This window comes from Spodoptera frugiperda, chromosome 31, assembly GCF_023101765.2.
Source record: "Spodoptera frugiperda isolate SF20-4 chromosome 31, AGI-APGP_CSIRO_Sfru_2.0, whole genome shotgun sequence".
Taxonomy (NCBI): domain Eukaryota; kingdom Metazoa; phylum Arthropoda; class Insecta; order Lepidoptera; family Noctuidae; genus Spodoptera; species Spodoptera frugiperda.
The window spans coordinates 12,687,535-12,707,239 of NC_064242.1; the positions used below are offsets into that span (position 1 = coordinate 12,687,535).

The window sequence follows — 19,705 nt, forward strand, 5'->3', positions numbered from 1 at the left end:
TTAGCCTTTTCCTCGGGATTTAAATGATCTGTTCGTAATCGAGCTAACACTTCTTTAACACGGGAATTGTACTGTTCAGAATGTGAGCACTGAACGTTGAATATTTCGGCGCTAATCGGACGATCCATTGAGAACACTACATCATGACGTGATAAGTTAGTAACTTCTATTATACCTCTACTATTTTTAACGTTTGTAATGCAATTGCTTATTAAACAGTTTGAAATACGTTGTTCAGGAATGAAAACTTCTCCGTCTTGAGAGTTTATAGAGACTTTAATTAATTTTGATGAGTTAGCAGGTATTATATCTTCGTATAGGTTGCTATTGCGTGAATTGTACATTAATAATGGATTACTAGAGTTCCGTGTAACTAGCAATTTATTTTTTAAATCTATAGTAGATTCTAGTTTTTCTAATAAGTCATACCCAATCAACCCGTCAAAATATTCATGAAACGAGTACACGAAAAGAGTGATTTCTCCCGGCTCATTAAATTCTTTAAAACACGGTATAGTGATGGAGTAGTCACTTCTAGTCGTAGCGTGAATATTAGTGACTTCAAAAGGGTCGTAATTATATGGTATGTGAGAATAAAATTGTTGAGCAACGGCCGGACTAACGAACGACATATTTGCACCGGTATCAATTAATAATTTAAGCGGGGGATTTGAAATTTGGATATATGGTAACTGTCTCTGGGTCTGTAAATTTATTTCTATTTTAACTTGTCTGATTTGGAATCCTTCGGAAAATCCTCATTATCAGAAGGCTGGGTGCAAGGGACTTCTTCTATGGTATACGTGTCTTCAGCCTGCGGTTGTTCGCAAACATATTCGTGAGAGTTTTCGGAACACTCATAAGGGTAATAACTATCCGTATTATAAAAGTCGTAATAGTAATCATACTGGACCTGGTCTGCAAAATCGTTGTAATTTACCTCCTTTGTTTTAAAATAATTCGAAGCTGGTGGGTTCCCGGATCTCGACCAATCGTGGGTTGGACGAGGAGCGAATGGTTTAGCTACGTAGTGACTTACACCACTCATAGGTTGCGATAAATTACTCCCGGAAGGCCTAGGGCCTGGCATTCTAAAAACTTGGTTCTGCGGTCCACTATTAGGTGGAGGCGCACTGAACATCTGTTGAGTGCGTGAGGGACCACGATATTGAGGGGGTTGGTTCCTCAAAAATGGTTGTTGCGTATGAGGCACGAATAGTCGCGACGGTCCTGGTATATTAAAAGGCCTAGGAGGTGGTAAAGTAAACTGGTGCGCTGAAGGCGGCGCCGTTTGCATAGGTGGCTTAAAACCATAAGAAAATCTAGGACTAACCTGATGCTGATATTGCAACTTCTTTTCAGGAGCCCGTTCATTGCGCTGCTGTAAATATAGCGTATTCATTTCATCATGTACATATTCAAGTGCTTTTTCAATTGTATCAGGCCGCATGCAACGAATGCGTGAACCTAAAGGGTCACGTAAGCCACGTAAGAATGACTGTAGTGTAAGTTTTTTATAAAGAGTTCGTTTCGATTCAATAGTAGTGGCTACCGTTTCATGCAGACTGATATAAGTCATGATGGTACTGAAAAGATTTTGACATTGTTCATAAAACTCTTGGGGGGTTGCCGTACCCTGAGTTAAAAGGGCTAAGTCATTGTACAAGGACGTTTCGTCACGCTGATCGGCGAAATTGTTTATTAAAGAACTCCTTATCCCTTCCCAGGAATCTGGAATCCCGTTCGTATTAATCAACCTTGCTGCCGACCCTACTACCTTATTTAAAATTCCATTTAATAATGCCAAATTAGTTAATTGATGACCTGGCTCGTCACTCATATACTGATGTACAAGTTGATCACATAATTTTATAAAGCGAGTTAATACGTTCGAGTTACCGTCGAATTCCGGCACCAGTCGTAGGGCCTTGTAAATAAGGTCGACTGACTCAGCCATACTCGAAGCGTAAGAACTACTACTTTCGCACGGGTTTGCTTCTAAATTTCTGTTAGCGTCTAAAATATTAATTCTACTACTATTGCTATCTAACCTAGATAACCGAGATTGCCTTGGATGGAAAATCTTGGATAATTATGGAAACACTTAAAGGAAATAAAGGAAAGCGACTCTAGAACGATTCTAGTGTACTTACTTGCACAAAATGGTACCTCTACCGTATCGATGTCTTGATACCCCTCGTGGCTGCAGCTCTTCCAGATCCGGATACTCGTGCGGTGCTTGATAACCACCCGGGTGGCTCGCGAATTGGAGGCCTAATAGCGATCCTAGCAATTTACTCTCGCGAACCGGCCCGCGAGTATCCTACCGACTGCGCCAATTACGTATGCTGTAGCCGGAGGATGCAAAGGAAACCAAATTGTTTCTTAACGTATAACTTTAATTAAGTAAAATTACAGATAGTAGTGATTAATGGTCGATGTTGTACCAAGAATGACATTCTTTACACGGGTTGAAATCGGTTGAATTTAGGACAGTTATTAATGCTGAGTTCGCGGCTCGTGTACGGAAAGTTGTCGCGATGCACAAATGTTCCTCATTTACACCGTTAGGCCGTCTGTTACACCGTAGCGTAACATGCATGCGTTTACAAACAAACAAGTTCACATACACATGACACCCATACCCGAAACACTAATTTGTGGATCATACAAAGAGTTGCTCCGTGCGGGAATTGAACTAAGTGCACGTTGCTCGGCAGCCAGCTGCCTTGCCACCGCTTCATTCATGCAGTCTAATGGATTTTATGTGATAATAAACGAATAAACCAACCAATTAGGCGCCAAACGCACTCTCGTTTCAATTACTTTAAACGGAAAGCAAACTCGCACTAAGGGCACTGTAATCATACTCGTATATAGTTTTAATGTAAACAGCAAATCAGCTGATACACACATACATACATACAAACATGGTATATCTTATCGACAGTCGAGACAGACAGTCCATCAACCCATCTTCACATTTCAAACGCACTTGAAAAGTCTCACGTCTTTTCAGAGCGGCAAATCGTTTCCTAGAGGATGCAAATGTCAGGAAGCGTTTAGAGGAGGGTCGGTAATGGCCTCACCTGCGCGTAATTACAAGGTACGGGAGGATTATGGCGGGATCCAGGATGCCTGTCTAGGATAATGGGGGGACGGATTTATGCATGAGGACCCTATCTCTGTGTGGTGGGGAAATGGCTGTTTCAGATGGATTATGGGTGCTTTATATGTGTAAGGTTTTAGATATGTGTTTTTGTTTTTTGTTGTTTACTTTTATGTTTTTAAGGCGTTAGTTATAAGATGGTATATCGAGCCTATATTTTGTCACATTAGAGTCGGGTCATATCTAACGTAACATACGTGAGCGTATCATCCGTTGTACTGACGTTTGTTTTTCTATTCATTTGTTTGTTCTGGCTTTACGCGACCGATGATACATGTACGCGATGCATGTTTCATCTTATATGAACCGAACTTTATACCACATTGTCTAATCAAATTGTACAGCTGTTGATAAAATGTCAAAATGTAAAACTAATCGATTAAGTATTTTAATCAAAATATCTGCTAGTGCCATGTTAGAAAGTAATAAAACCCTTACAATAATGCAGCGTTAACTATAAATTTCCATTTTAAATAGATTATGAAAGCAATTTCCCCTGCAGTTGCTAATTTCCTATAATAAACTGGTATTACGTGCAACGTCCAGCAATTTCTCCGGATAAAACCGGTTCAATCCGGATTGAACTGCATTCATTAATTTTCTTTTCCTTTATACTGAATTCTGTTTTGAATTTTACAAAAAGAAACTGAAAAGGAGGTAACTGTTTTATCGATTTTAGAAGAACTTCTTTGGCTTTGAATTTATGTTTTGTTGCAAATCCTTATTTTCTTGTATATCAAATTTAATCAAAATCCACTTAGCAGTTTCACTGTCATTGACGGACTAACATCCAAACAAACTTTCATATTTATAATATTAGTGTGATAGTGTGATTACAACATGCGACATGGTCGTATGGTTTTTACATCTGGAGATAATTTAGGAGGTTACGCACTGACGCATAATTTGATCATGGTCAATGTTATTTATTATGTTATCGGCTTACTCACGTAACTATTTGATGGTGATTGTCGCGTTACTAACTGTCGTGTGTTGCGTAATGCTGCTTATGAATATGAGCCTCTATCATTGCTTTAAACTCGTCGAGTTCCTCGTCAAACGGTTACGAGAGTAAGCCGATAACATAATAATTAATTTAGTATGTCTAACGCAAGTTAAAATACAATATAAGTCAATGTTGACTAAGGTTAGGCTCACAGATTTAACTTTAGGAGTTTTCTGTCGTCCATTAAAGCTTTTTTTTAATGGGGGAAAATCATCCAATGATTTCTCCCGCGTTGGGTGAGGCGAGAGGGAGTGTCAGACTCTTACTGACTAAAAACCACCCCGTTCCTACTCCTGCTTTTCGAGCTGGAGCCCTGGTAAACCCGCTAGGTAGTCTACAGCTCCGGATCAGGCGTCAGCCCTACTGGGCCCCATCTGTGGTGGTCTGATGGGTCCATTAAAGCTCAGAAAAGCATCTCTATACATATGACAAAGGCTATAATAGCCAAGTAATTAATTCGCCAGTGGTGTCAGTAACTCCAGTAAACTCGTCGATACGTCTGCAAGTTTCCTACCAGTTTGTTCCAACTGCCGACAGGGGGCGGTGTTTAGCCTGATTGAATTTTCAACTTCCTAACTCTCAGAATTGATTACACCGTCATGTGGAATTATTGGAACGGGTTTCAGTTTGTATTTCATTAAATTTTGTGGGGTTTTGATATTTCTGCTCTTATGTTTGGTATGATTGTCAATTAATCAGGTGAACTGATTTAAAAGATTCTTTCTTTTCTGCCATATTAAAAATAATGTGCTTATGTAATAAAATTCTTAACCAATTTCAGGTACGGTATGGTATGGGGATTAAATAATAATTAATTAAACCCTTTAATTATTTTTTATAGTAGGTAATCGAATCTTCTATTTTTCCAAGATAAGTTTAATAAAAAGTACATACATAGCTAATCAATTTACAATGAGTCCATGCTTCCAATCAATTTATTAGGGCAATATGGGTGATTATTTGATGTTAATAACATAAAAAAATTAAGGTCAGGCAAGCGTAGATTTTTTTATTTAAGATAAATGGGAAAGTGTAGAAAATATTTTTATTTAAGATATAAACTTAATAAAAAACCAATAAAGTACGACTGCATTCACTCATTATAGTCCAAAGTTTGAGCGTAAAACTTGAAGCATGTAAGTACCGCAGGCATCGAGGAACCGCAACGAAGCCGGTACAACTTTAATCTTTAACTTTCTTACTAATTAAACCACTAAGTGGAAATAGTATTAGTTGCTCGGTATTTTACTAAGAAACAGTTAATCGCTGAGGTAGCCTTACCTAGGTATATAAATTGGATAGAACCTGAATTTTAGTTTAGTTTGTTACTATGAAATTACGTAGTAATTGGTTTATTCGTCGCTCAGAGCTAGATTTTCAGACTATACTAAAAAATCGATTTTTATTACAAAAGTGCCTTGTTGGCCGATGGTTGCAAGCACGACTGTCGGACAAGGGATTTTGGGTTCGATTCCCAGGTCGGGCGAAGTATTGCTGGGCTTTTTTCGGATTTTCTTAGTAGTCGCATGGAGTCGGGAAATGTGTCCGATAATGGCAATTGGCTCACCATCTACTACATGGGACTTATAATATAAATTGTGAAAAGTGGGTGTACATTGTACAATGTCAATCCGTGCCATAATGTGCACCTCCGCCTACTCCTTCGGGGATAAAAGGCGTCACGATGTAAATAAAATATAAGAAAAAAGGTTTGGAAATTACGTAGTAATTGGTTTATTCGTCGCGTCGCTCACGGATAGATTTTCAGACTATACTAAAAATTCGACCTTCTATCACAAAAGATAAAGTTTCTTTCAGTCGAATATAAAATAGTTTAAATCGTTGAAATTCGACATAATTAAGCTTCAGCAGTCCACAAAAGAAATATCAACGTAACCGAATTATCTTTTCGAGTCGAACAACGAAAGTCGTTTTGCAAAATTACTAAAATTAGTTCACACTCAATTTCACCGTTAACTCATGAACGGGCAACGTTTTAAAATAAATTGCACTTTTGACTTTACTGTGGTAATCAACTGACTATTATTTTACAGTAAAATGGACGCCGCTTTTGAATGTAACATAATTTTGTCCGTGGATTTATTTTCATGTTTGAAGTAGAACTTTAAAGAATTATAGGTACTTAAGTTTAAATTACATGTTAGTGTGGAAGAGCCATGCTTCGGTACGAATGGGCCGGCTCGACCCGAGTGATACCACGGCCTCAAAGAAAACCGGCGTGAAACAACGCTTGCGTTGTGTTTTGTTGTGTGACGTTACCGGAGGCCCAGTACCCTCCTCCCCAATCTTCTCAATCTCCGATTTTCTAACAACCCATAAATTCGTAATCCCCTATAGGCCGGCAACGCACTTGTAACACCTCTGTTGTTTCTGGTGTCCGTTGCGGTTGCTTACTATCAGATGATCCACCTGCTCGATTGCCGGCTTATATAAAAAGTGGATGCATATTGTACAGTGGCAGTACGCGCCGTAATCTGCACCTCTGCCTGTCCCTTCGGAGATAAAAGGCGTGACGATATTTTTTATTTACAAAGGTCCTAACTACTTATAGGTAATTAAAACATAAACCATCACGGAATATTTAACGACTAACTATAAAAAATAAGTGCATTTAATTTTATTATCATTTAATGATAACGTCCTAGAAATACTCACTAGTAATTAAAAAAAGCAAAACAATAATTGTCTGTTAACAGAATGGTTTGAAGATATAAATAGATATTTGTGCCGAAAAAATAAACACTACATATACTTTTCAAACACATAAAATAAAATTACAAACGCGTTGATACATAGCGATATAAAAGAGTTATAGATAAGCATAGAAAATAGTTGATAACAGTTAGTACGACATAATTTAGGGCCAGTCACATGACTGACATCTCTCGAAATATATCTAAATACCATCTCGATAATACTGTAGACACTTAAACACACAATACGAAGTTATAAATACGTAGTACAGTAATAGTACAAATTATTGTATTAAAACCAACAAGCAAAGCCGAGTGCAAAAATGTGTATATGAAATTAATACAAATATTATACGAATACATAATTATCATTAGCTGTAGTGATATTTGTGTGAGTAGTTGTGTGTGTTTTAAAATAAGCAATGAAATGTGGGATTTGTGCAAATTATTTTTTTATATTTTTTCTGTTTACACAGATCTTAACAGTTTCGGTAAGAACTTTGTTTCTTTTCTGTAGTTAGTAATAAAACATATTTGATGTAGATTCAGCAATAATTTTGTTGATAGTCGTATCTGCCAATGGCCTCATAGTCAAAAGCCTTGACCAACAACTGAGTAGGTTAACGTTAGATGGTTGGGTCAAGGGCCTGATTTAGAAAGCAGTAACTCACGTTACTGGTGGTCGCTACTACTATTTATATATGTAAATGTTAATTTTTATGATTAAATATTTAAAAATGTTTTGAACAAGTATAGTAAATTAATAAATAGAAATTTTTTATTGAATAATTATGTTTTAACAGATTTAGGGCTGATTCTTCCAACGCTAAATAACTTTATCGAAGGAATAATTGTGAATTTTTGACAGTTTTTCCATACAAATCATTCCTATAAATGAATATTAAGTTATCTCTTGATTTAAAAATAGGCCCTCACTGCCGTACTCAGACACATTTAACGATTGCTTAAACTATTCCTTAGTAACGATTTTGTTCCGGTAACAATTACTAAGGATTGGAATAAGTAACCATTAAATGACTCTGAGTGTGGCGGTTTATATCATTTCCCTAAGTATATATTAATGATATTACTATAGGTAATTGCCCGAGGTAGTTTATTGCGACTATGCGGTAAAAAATAAACTCATTAGGTGTTAAATGATTTATTTTATATTTTCTTCTCCAGTACTGTGTTCATGTGAAAGTGGAACAAGGAGAACTAAAAGGTAAACGCGAGAGCAGGATAACTGATAATGGAGAATACTTGAGTTTCAAGGGTATACCATACGCAGCGCCACCCATAGGGGAACTAAGATTTAAGGTAAAAATAGTTTACTAAATTAATTATTATGTTATCGGCTTACTCACATAACTATTTGACGAGGAACTCGACTAGTTTTAAGCCATGCTAGAGACTCCTATTCATACTAGCTAGACTGGCTTGAAACTAGTCGAGTTCCTCGTCAAACAGTTACGTGACTAAGCCGATAACATAGTAAAAATAGTTATTAATAATCAATTTTTGAATAAAATTTAATTGTGACTTAAATCTTTAATTAATTTCTTAGGATCCACAACCGCCTTTATCTTGGACAAAAGTGCGAGATGCGCGAAGCCACGGCGCAATCTGTCCACAAAATAATATCAATACAGGTGGAAATGTTACTGGGGATGAAGATTGTCTGTTTTTAAACGTTTATACTCCTACATTAACACCTGAAACCCCGCTACCAGTCATGTTCTTCATACATGGAGGCTACTATGTCACAGGATCCGGTAACGATGATAGGTTTGGACCAGATTTCCTAATGGACCGTGACGTGGTTCTAGTCACCATTAACTACAGACTTGGCGTCCTAGGCTTCCTATCTTTAGACATACCTGAAGCTCCAGGCAACGTTGGCTTGAAGGACCAAGTAGCTGCAATGGAGTGGGTAAAGAAGAATATTGCCAACTTCGGCGGAGATCCCGATAACGTTACAATTTTTGGTCAAAGCGTTGGCGGCTCAGCAGTAACACTCCATTTGTTATCGCCTTTGTCAAGGGGTCTCTTTAAAAGAGCTATAGCAATGAGTGGATCGTTCTTTAAAGATTTTCAATTGCCGTTTGAACACGTAAGACGTGCTTTCTTACTAACTAAACAGTTAGGTAAATGCACAAAGGACCCCAATGAAGCATTGCGTCATTTACAACAAGCGAGCGTGAATGACTTGATACAAGCCAAACCGTTTGTTCTTTATAATGAGCGACCAAGAAGAGAATTGCTTGAGATTATGTTCTTCAGACCTATTATTGAAAAACCAATGGAGAGTGGAAATTTCCTCACAGAAGATCCCATGAAGCTACTAATCGATAGAAAAGTGAATGAAGTCGATTTCATATTTGGTCACACAGGAGAAGAAGGTGTTTATAGAGGCGTCACACAGAAAGACTATTTATTGAAGTACGATCCTGAATATAACGAGTTTTTGGTTCCTGTAACAATAGCCAATGCAAATTCCGCCTCAGAAGTATTAAATATAGGCACTAAAATTCGACAGCATTACTTTACCGAATGTGAAATAAAAGATGATACAAAAAACATGAAAGAAATAATTAAGTTCTACACTGATTTTACGTATAACCACCATTTCTATAGATTTCTGGAGTTATGGGTACAGGGTGGCTTCAAGGTTTATTTTTATGTGTTCACTGGTTATACTGAGAGGAACGTTTATGGAAAACTTGGAAATATATATGGTTTCGAGAACGCGACTCATGCGGATGATCTTGCATACTTGTTTAGTGGATCTGCTTATCCGACATTGCAGAAGGAAAACCCATCTTATCAAATTATTGAACAAACTTGTGATTTGTATACCAATTTTGCTAAATACGGGTACGTAATCATGCTTATTATTTAAAATTTTTTTTATCGTTGGTTGGTTGAGAAGCTCTTATAGATGGACATCTATAAGAATTTCTCATGTTTTATGGGAGCATTTACAAATATACAAGTTCACATACACATTATACCTAGATCCGAAACAAAAATGTGTGGATTACACAAAGAGTTGCTTCGTGCAGAAATCGAACTTGCTACACGTTAGGCGTTAGCCGGCTGCCCAGCAACCGCGCCAACCGCACAGTTGTTAATATTATAATGAATTTAGAATAAATAATATAATAATACATACAATTCAACCATTAAAAATAACAATGTCTTATAATTCTTTTGTTGTCTTTACAGGAAACCAACTCCTAATGATACAGTTTGGCTACCTTACGATAAAGAAAACACTAACTATTTACTCATCGATTTGGAATTGACACCAAAAATTCTAGGAGAAGCACCAGTGGTACAATTTTGGAGGAAAATTTATGAAGACGCTGGACTGAAATTTGCTACTTAATACCTTGTGTTAAGGTTTCAATTTTATTTGTACTTTCAAATTAAATACTTTCTTAAAATATACAGTGAACTTTTTTATTATATTGTCGTATTGTTTCATTACTACTTGACCCGGTAAACTTCGTAACGCAAACAATTATTTTTTACCTTTCAAACCTTCCCTAGACTTCCACAAGTTTAAGACCAACATTAGCCAAATCTGTCCAATTCTCAAGTTTTAGCGAGACTAACGAATAGCAATGGATTTTTGTACATAGAGATAAGAACATCTGTGTATAAGATAAGCCTGCTACTTACACCGCTAAGCTGTAAACCACCAGTAGCTCCTAACATTTGTTACAAAAACACCCAAAACCTCTTACTTAAAACAACTGGGTCCCTTCAATTTACGAGTATGCTAAGGCGATCCGTGTTTCTCTTGGTTGTTAAGTGCGAATGTCCCAATAGAGCCGAGTAAGGGACAAGAAGGGTCAAAATGTTACGTCTTAACTGATAAACGGCTGAATTATTTAGATGGCAACGTTGGAGGGCAGTGTTAAATGGACAGAGAGTCAGATAAACTTATGGTAACAGAAAAAAAGGTGGTGAGCGCTTGTTTATGTTTTTATCTTGGAGGACACGATATGTTAACGTTAGGGTGCTTTTATGTGCTATGTAGCTATGCTACGAAGATGTAATAGATAAGCTGTGAAACTATGTGACCGTTTCCACTGATACTAAGCTATGTAGATATGCGGGGAAGATGTATAAGTGTATATAGTAAGTATCAATAGTAGGGAAGCCATCCATAGCCCACATCTATAGCATCATATAAAAACATAGCTTAACTGAGTGCATTTCCACCAGTGCTATGCTATGTGTACCAATGAATATGATTGGTGGCAGATAATTTTAGGACATCTTATTCAACACGGAGCAACTCTTTGTGTTATCCACTAATTGTTGTTTCGGTCTGGGTGTCATGTGTATGAGAACTTATATATTATGTAAACGCACTTACGACACAGTAGAAAATCCTAGTATAGGGCAAAGATTTTACCAAAAAAAAAGAAATTTACATCTACAAAAATACTAAGGAAGAAATTACCCAAATTATTCTTAAAGCGTTGTAAATCAGCTACAAGCTTTAGTCATAATTTCAATCTATCTTCGTAAAAGGAAACAGATGAGGCCGCATTAATTAGGCTACATATTTTTAGTGAACCGTCTCTAATAGCGCCTGACCCGTGATGTATCTCCGTCGTTATGATAAGAGCTTCTGGACGGACGGCCATTACTCCTGCTTTAAGCTTGTATTAAAATTCTTCGCTAATTATAGAGAACTATGAAACTTGGCAGTATTAAGTATCTAAGTGTGAAGTTAACTTTGCAGAAAAGATGTCAGTATTACGGCGCTTTTCTACCAGAGATGTGCTATGCTATGTAAGTTAGTGTAGATACGTTTGGCTTCGTCGAATCATATTCATTGGTACACATAGCATAGCACTGATGGAAACATAGCTTAGGTGAGTCCGTTAGTTAAAGTTGCTTGCTTGAGATGCGTGCTATGGATAGCTTCTGTACTATCGATACATCGTATACCCGAACTGCATATCTGCCTTGCACAGCTACATAGCTTAGTGTCAGTGGAAACACTTACATGGTTTCAAAGCTTAGCTATTATATCTTTGTAGCATAGCTACATAGCAGATAATAATCTGGTGGCAAAGCAACCTAATTATAATGATTTAAAAGAAAACTTACTCATAAATTCAGTTACAAGTACTTTTAATCATCCTTGTCCGAATCAACCTTTTCAATCAAGATCTAACAAGATCTAATGGACATCTACCTTTCTAAATCAAAACTCCCTATTCAATTACAATCTAATTCTGCACGAAACGTAGTTAACAAATCAAATATCCTGGTGGATATTATTTGAGCCATTACGTACTAGTTAATAATTTGTATTGCCCTCGGGGAGTCTTTAGTTCCCTGCCAAAGATTAATGAGCCTAATTGGACCCTTTGTGTTTGAGTAAATACTGAGAACGAAATTTTAAACAGCTGTTCCATCATTATGGAGTGTGTTTTGTTTTCATGGAATGTGAATTCGTGGCTGTTTTATAATAATAGGTGTTTTGGAGACCATGTCGAATTGTTTTTAGAATCAATGCTTCTAGAGTTGCTGTGTATGTTTGCCAAAACTTTGTTTAGTCAAGTGTTCTTATATTTTCCTTGTTAAGAAATTATAGAATAACAAAATTAATAAAAGATGGTTAATATTATGTTAAACTATAGCTAACATACTAAAATAAACTATTTGTTTAAGTGTGGTAGAACCATGGTTTGGCACGAATGAGCTGGCTTGATCGGACTAATACCACGGCCTCCTAGAAAACCGAAGCGAAACAATGCTTGGGTTTTGTTTTGCTATTTGAATAAGTTTACCCAATTATCTCCTCCTAAATCTTCCCAATCCCCGATTCTCCAACAACCTTTAAATTCCTAACCCCAAAAGGGCCGGAAGCGCATTTGTAACGCCTCTGGTGTTTCGGGTGTCCATGGGTAGCGATTACTTACCATCAGATAATCCGTGTGCTCGTTTACCGCTTTATACCAAAAAAGTGTAAAAATTGTAGCAATTGGCGTTCCATAGTCTCTGCCTACCTCCATAGGAACCAGGCGTGACATTTTGTACGTAATGTACAACTAACAGCAGTAACAGCATATCAAATGTTGCTTGTACATTATTTACTTAAGAGTTTAACCTGTCTTGCTACGAGGCATACATAATGTGCCTTGAGGGTTATCAAATAATCATAGCTGATGTAAGCATAGCAGATAGATGAAGCATGGGCACTTAGTCATAGATGCTTGTGGTGTAATCACTATATTAAGTGGAGAATGTGTTTAGCTTTGACTGTGTGTTAATGGCAGCAAGAGTTATTAAGTTATGGAAAGCTATATATATCAACAGCCTATACGTACGAGCCATAAAGGCCAAAGGCCTCTACTAGAGAAGGTTTGAGGCATTAATCACCACGTTTGCTCAAATATATAAATAATAAAATAATAATTTATTTATTATATTTATTTATAATAAAAAATGGGGATTTTGAACTAAGATTCTTCATCTTTGATTGCATGGTTGGCGCGGTGGCAAGGCAAGGCAGGAAGCAGCTCTTTGTGTGATCCACAATAGTTGTTTCGGGTCGTGTCAAATGTATGTGAACGTTTATGTTTTGAAAACGCATCCACGACACAGGAGAAAATAGCATTATGGAGTAAACTTTAACCTCTCGTATGCTGGTATATAAGACAACAATAGAAAACGCATTGTGTCTCGCGTAGATCTGCGTTCCGGCATACGACGGGTTAAAGAAAAAAATCGAAATAAAAATGTAAAGTTTCAAAATATTGCTCAAAGATGACGTGATTAATATTTGATTGGACTTGCACGAATAGTGTTCAATATTCGATTTGCTAGCCTTCATAGGCAGACTAGATACTTGGATAAAATATCAGACAATATGCGTACAGTCACAGGCGACAAACACAAGCTTACCTGCGTATGTTTTGCGACTAGACAGTATGATTGCACAACAAATATTTGAATTAAATAAACTAAGATTACGACTATAATATAATGACATGAAAAATACATATTTATCTTAAATATACAATTATTTCGGGAACTTACATTGCAGGAATTTTTTAATGGAATAGAAGGGATTATCAATTAGCCATCTGCGTAATGCCTTCTTGATCCGAACAATTGGCAGTTCTCGAATTTTGATATGAAATTTATTATAAATTTGAATGCACATGGGAAAACAACTTCGTTTGTACAGTTCGTTATCATTTTTTGAAGAGTTAATTTGCGTATTCTATTAAAATTAATATGTTTAGTAGTAAAAATGGAGCCTTTCAGTAATTCAAACTGCAGCTCACTAACATTCCAATTTTAACTACAGTTAGACAACAGTGCAATCCTGTTTCTATAAGAAAATGGAACAATCCGACTGATTCCGCAGGGGACGTGTCTCGATATAACCTGACATAATAGATAACTATCTCGATACATAGACATAGTTCACGGTCTGACTACTTTTTATATCTGGATAAAGCCAGGTAGAAACGTGTTTCAGATAGGACGAAACCTTTTTGACAATAGATTTTATCGGATTCGTTTATACCATGTTTGTGTTGCGTTATTGAATTCTGATTGGATGTCAATGTGGTTTATCTGTAGTAAGAACCAATCTGAAGGTGGGGTTATGTAGAATTGATTGGAAAATATTTATATTTTGCTTCAAGTTCCACGTTCTTAGTGTGAGTCAGTTATAAAAAAAATGTTGTGGACGTTTTCATGTATTTTGTTTAGTAGGTAATTTTCATTAAAGTATGAATCATTGTTGTGAGGACTAAGGTTACTAAGAGACCACATTTCAGTCATTATATCTTTTTTATTTGTAATTAATGCTTTCTACAAATATCTTTGTAATACATATTTACTAAACGGCTGGATCAGTATTTTAACAAAGAAGATATTCTTTGTTAAAATACTTTCCAAGATTTGGCTGATCGGATGTGAGACCTGAAGTACGATATTTTACGGTATTTTTAATAGTTCTTTACATATTTCCAGAATCTTTTTACCATAGTTTTTAGACAGTCTATCTACAGTAGTCTAGTAGATTTATAGTAACTAAATCTTACCTTTATTTTGTAAATACCGAGTTTGGTCCTTCAGTTCACCTATGACTTAAATCCTTTAAACAAGATTAGTAATAAACAGATTAGATTTCAGTCAATTTCAAAGCCTTACGAAGCAAACATACATTACAACTTCATCATACACATGATTCAAAAACTTCCTTTTAATCTAAAACGTAAAAGATACATTAAAGGGAAAACACCCAAAGGGGTTCATCTCTCGACCCGTCCTCACATATACTATAGAGAAAGAAAAGATGGTATCTCCCATATATCTTCAAGGGCCGTAAAAGTCTATAGAAAGACGACAACAACAAATAAAGGGCTCGACCTTAACTTAAGGGGTGTTGACTTACAGCTGATACATTGCGTGCTTCTCATCTAATTCCCAAATGAGCTGTAAATGGTAATACGTTGAGATGTAAGTGTATTGCATTCCTCTTTGTTTTGTTTGTACCTACGTGTTGCAGTAAGTTCGACGTTGGTCACGCGAAGTAAGAGAATAGAATGGAATTTGAATTTGTTAAATCGATTGCGACGGTTCTGTAAACATAGTTTGTAATGTTTCTGACACTGAGTGTCGACGCAAACTGGCCACCGACCACAGCTACTTTTGACTTGCGACAGCCACTTAACATGTTTCTTCATATATTTTGTTTAGACGCAGCGCACACGTGTAGTAGTGTCCGCGACTTGCCATATTTTACTATGTTTTACTATAGGACCAGTTAACAATGTAGCCTGCGGCCGTCAGCGACGGCATTGTATACGTCGTCTGCGTATCAACATAATAGCCAGAGCAAACTTTTTGTCTTGGAGTTCATCGTAAGACTGTGCAGTGATCATCAGCAATTGATCGCTTCTGACAGTCCACAGTGTTAGTGGTCGGTGACCCATTTACACCAACTCTTATGTTAACTAAATTCTAATTTCTTGACTATACTACCACCATTCGACCAAACTTAAAACAGCTGTTGGTACCTACGTGAATTTGCCAGCCAACAACACAAAGTGTACAAAGAAATGTTTATTATTTGGCCAAGAACATTATGTAGACTAATTTAACATGGCCGTTTAAGCACATTGGGAACTGCAACTGACAGCGACTAAAGCCTAAACAGCGCTGAACAAACTTGGCGAACATGTGTCGGAGTTGTGCTGCAAAATCTTTATGAAAGCGGTGAAGCGGCTGCAAAACATAATCTTAAGGTGTAATTTTCGTTGTGTGGTTTCATCGAGTTCAAGTTTGGTTCAAGTTTTGCTTTGTGGGTATATAAGAAAAAGGGTAATTAATTAATAAAGGTACAATAAATTACTGTTCACTAATTTAAATTGTATGTTTGGTCTATAGTCTTCTTACCAACTATTACGTTTAAATTAAATCAAATCCTGGATAATTATATCCATTTTACTTGGCTAAATAATGATAGCGATATTGTTATTGCCAGACAAAAATAAATAAGTATTAATAGAAGTTCCCAGAACTCATTGGTAATGTTTACAATGATAATATTAAACTCAATATCCTTGTAAATAATGATGGGACTGGCTTGTGATATTTTTGTCCTTTTAATAATTTTCCTTTTCTATATTGGTATAAGCCAGTAAACGAGCAGACGGACCACCTGATAGTTAGCAATCACTGCCGCTCATGGACACTCGCAATACCAGAGGCGTTACAAGTGCGTTGCCGGCCTTGTAGGGGTTAGGAGTTTAAGGGTTGTTGGGAAATCGGGGATTGGGAAGATAGGGAAAGGGGGTAATTGGGCCTCCGGTAACCTCACTCACACAATAAAACATATCGCAAGCGTTATTTTACGTCGATTTTCTATGAGGCCGTGGTATCACTCCGGTCGCGTCCATTCGTACTGAAGCATTGCTCTCCATCACACTTAAAATTTGACTTCCATGATATACTTAATATGAAATATTACGTGAAAAAGCTTAAGAAGTTTTATCAAATATTAAACATGAAGTAACATTAGCGCTCAGCTAAGTCATTTAATTATTCTTACAAATCTCTTCGTTGGGAAACTTGCTCCAGATGGCACCGGTATTATCCGGATTACTGCGGTAGACGTATAACTAGCTGCTTGCACTATCATAATCTTCGTACAGTTTGGTCAACATTAATATTAACTGGGAAGGATATTGCGGAATTATTTGTTCCATTTTGTAAGCTATGTTGGATGTTTTTTTTAGGAAGTGGTAATACGAAAACATGGTTTCATGAGTTTAATATATTTTGCAGAAGACCCTAAATTACTGATAGGTAGGATATTTTTATAAAAAATTACGTTGCCCCACACTATGATTTTATCCTGTATCGCGGCTGCGTTTGCAAACATACACGTGACACTCTGATCCGAAACAATAATTTGTGGATCACATGAAGAGTTGCTTCGTGCAGAAATCCATCCCGTTACACGCTGTGCGGTTGCTGCAGCCGGTTGCACAGCCACCACGCCATAAGTAAAAGGAAAGTGAAATTACTAGGCTCCAACAATCACATTTATAAACTTACCGTAAGACATGATACACATCTCAAAGGCCTCAATCTCGATAACATTATGACTACATACTCTCATTAGGCTTCAAAGTAAACATTAGAATACACAAGACAATTCAACAATACAATTCCTACCCTATTATACGAGTATATAAGTCTCCTTTTAACAATGCTAACAAAGTCAACTGGAGTTCACACCGGTAATATCTGGAACATTGCGGTTAAAATGATCTCAGCTGCCGCCCTCATTATAGGGCTTCACCAAATTAAGTGCAGCTTTCTTTTTTCGCTGCTAATTTTCCGTGAGCGTTTTGCGTGTTCATTATAAAGGCATGTCTCTTCTTTGGCGGTTAGTTAAGATAACTGGATAACTGGTTCTTAGTACATAATGATTTAGGTATAAAGAGTAATGATGAAGTTTCTTTCCAATTGATCGTGTCTATAAATGATAAATGATATTATTTATTTCTGCAAGTTGGTTACAAAATGACACTTTTACACGTCAATCTTTGAAATAACTAGATGAGGCTGGAGATATATATTTTAAACAGTCGTGGTGGCCGGAGGTTTAACACGCTTCTCATGCATGAGAGTGCGGGTTCGAAACCTACCAACGGAAAGTACCAATGTGAATTTTCCCGAGTTATATCTGCTTTCTCAGATTATTTAGACAACACTGGCAAACGGTGAAAGAAAATGTTCTGAAACGTCAAAACATCTACGTGTGAGAAGGGGCCTTTGGTCATGTGATTTCAACCAGAACGTAGATAAAACTCAGTAATATTTTTTAGTTTGTTATTGTTGTTGTTGGCGTCTGCACAAATAAATGTATATTCGATTATACTTGTCTGTATTGGTTTCCGAGAGTGCTCAGTGCAGCGGATTGCATTTTATTGGGTAGCCTCCAGAGGGACTGTGAGGGTGGTTCGAGAAAATTTAACACAACTAACCACGATTGTTTTCGTTGTTTATTTATAGATATAAGACAAGTGTAGGTTGTGTTTTACTACTTAATATGTGCTGTATAATATTTTGTTTGTCTATTTAGCGTTCGAATTCCTGTGCATTCATGATCTATGAAAAATGACACAACAAAGTTACGATGAATGACCATATAAGAAACTTCAACAGAAACTTTATGGACGAGTAGTCTGGATTTGGTCAAAGAACACCATGATACACACAAATCAATTTAAAGCAATAATCTTCCGGAGCTACGGACAACGTAATAGGTTACCAGGGCTCCGGCTCTAAGCAGGAGAAGGAACGGGGTGGGTTTTAGTCAGTAAGAGTCTGACACTCTCTCTCGCCTCACCTAAGGCAGGAGACAACATTGGATGATTGTACCCCACTAAAAAAAAAATGAATGCAGCAACCTTATCTACATATGAAATGAAACCACAAAGATCTGTACTTATAGAACCCAGCAGCGTAATAAAAGCTGAATTTTATTAGCACCGGAGTTCATACTGCAAGCAATTTCGACGCAGAGCAGTTAATTGCTGCAAACTTAGTGCACTTTACAGCTGCAAGCTATATGTGCAACGAGACATTTGAGGAGTTTATTGTACTGGCTCAATATGTAGGGTAATGTGTTCTAACATATTCGCGTTTCATTGTTTTGGCTACATTGTTTAATTAAACGTTGTTTATAACTAACTCTTATTTCTGTACACATAATAAAGTTGATTTAAAAATACATATATAAAGTGTTATAAAATTATCTGCCACGGCAGTAAAGGGAGGTAGAGTTGTGTTTGAAGATTACAATGGTGAAGAAATTTCGTACCCCTGACCACTTAATCCAATTTGAATAAATAAGTTAAATAAGCATTGAGTGTTGGTTCACAAATACGCACGATGCGTCATGCAAATGCGACAGAAACTGTGAAAGAGATAGCTCTTTCATAACAATCTAACACGTAGATATTCTAGTATGAAACAAAATGACACATAACTCCTTAGAAATATATTTTTAAACTAGCTTTTGCCCGCGACTTCGTTCGCGTGGAATAGTGACTTCCGGCAAATTTTTGGTTTTAACCACATAGTTCCCATAGCTATAGGCTGATGATGATGATGATGATGAGTTCCCGATCTCGCGGGATCTTTTCAAAAATGAGATGTGGAAGATATTCCAGGGAACTCTTCAAAAATCAACATAATGAGCTCTGCGTTTGATTTTAATAGATGTATACTCACTTAGGGCATTGAAAAAAT

At 36.7% G+C, this 19,705-nt stretch overlaps 1 protein-coding gene across 1 annotated transcript; it reads left to right on the forward strand.

Moving 5' to 3' along the window:
• The first annotated feature begins 7,153 nt into the window (after positions 1–7,153).
• On the forward strand, positions 7,154–10,342 carry LOC118276470 (juvenile hormone esterase-like). The gene is made up of 4 exons (XM_035594803.2): positions 7,154–7,380; positions 8,075–8,209; positions 8,457–9,766; positions 10,118–10,342. The coding sequence occupies exons 1-4, from the start codon at positions 7,312–7,314 to the stop codon at positions 10,278–10,280; spliced, it is 1,677 nt and encodes a 558-aa protein (XP_035450696.2). The 5' UTR covers positions 7,154–7,311; the 3' UTR covers positions 10,281–10,342.
• Positions 10,343–19,705: the final 9,363 nt, after the last annotated feature.

Bases quoted from the DNA above. Each gene is read 5' to 3' on its own strand.
- LOC118276470 (XM_035594803.2), top strand. From the start codon at position 7,312: ATGAAATGTGGGATTTGTGCAAATTATTTTTTTATATTTTTTCTGTTT. The intron at 7,381-8,074 runs GTAAGAACTTTG...TTTCTTCTCCAG, and splicing joins CACAGATCTTAACAGTTTCG to TACTGTGTTCATGTGAAAGT. The intron at 9,767-10,117 runs GTACGTAATCAT...TTGTCTTTACAG, and splicing joins ACCAATTTTGCTAAATACGG to GAAACCAACTCCTAATGATA.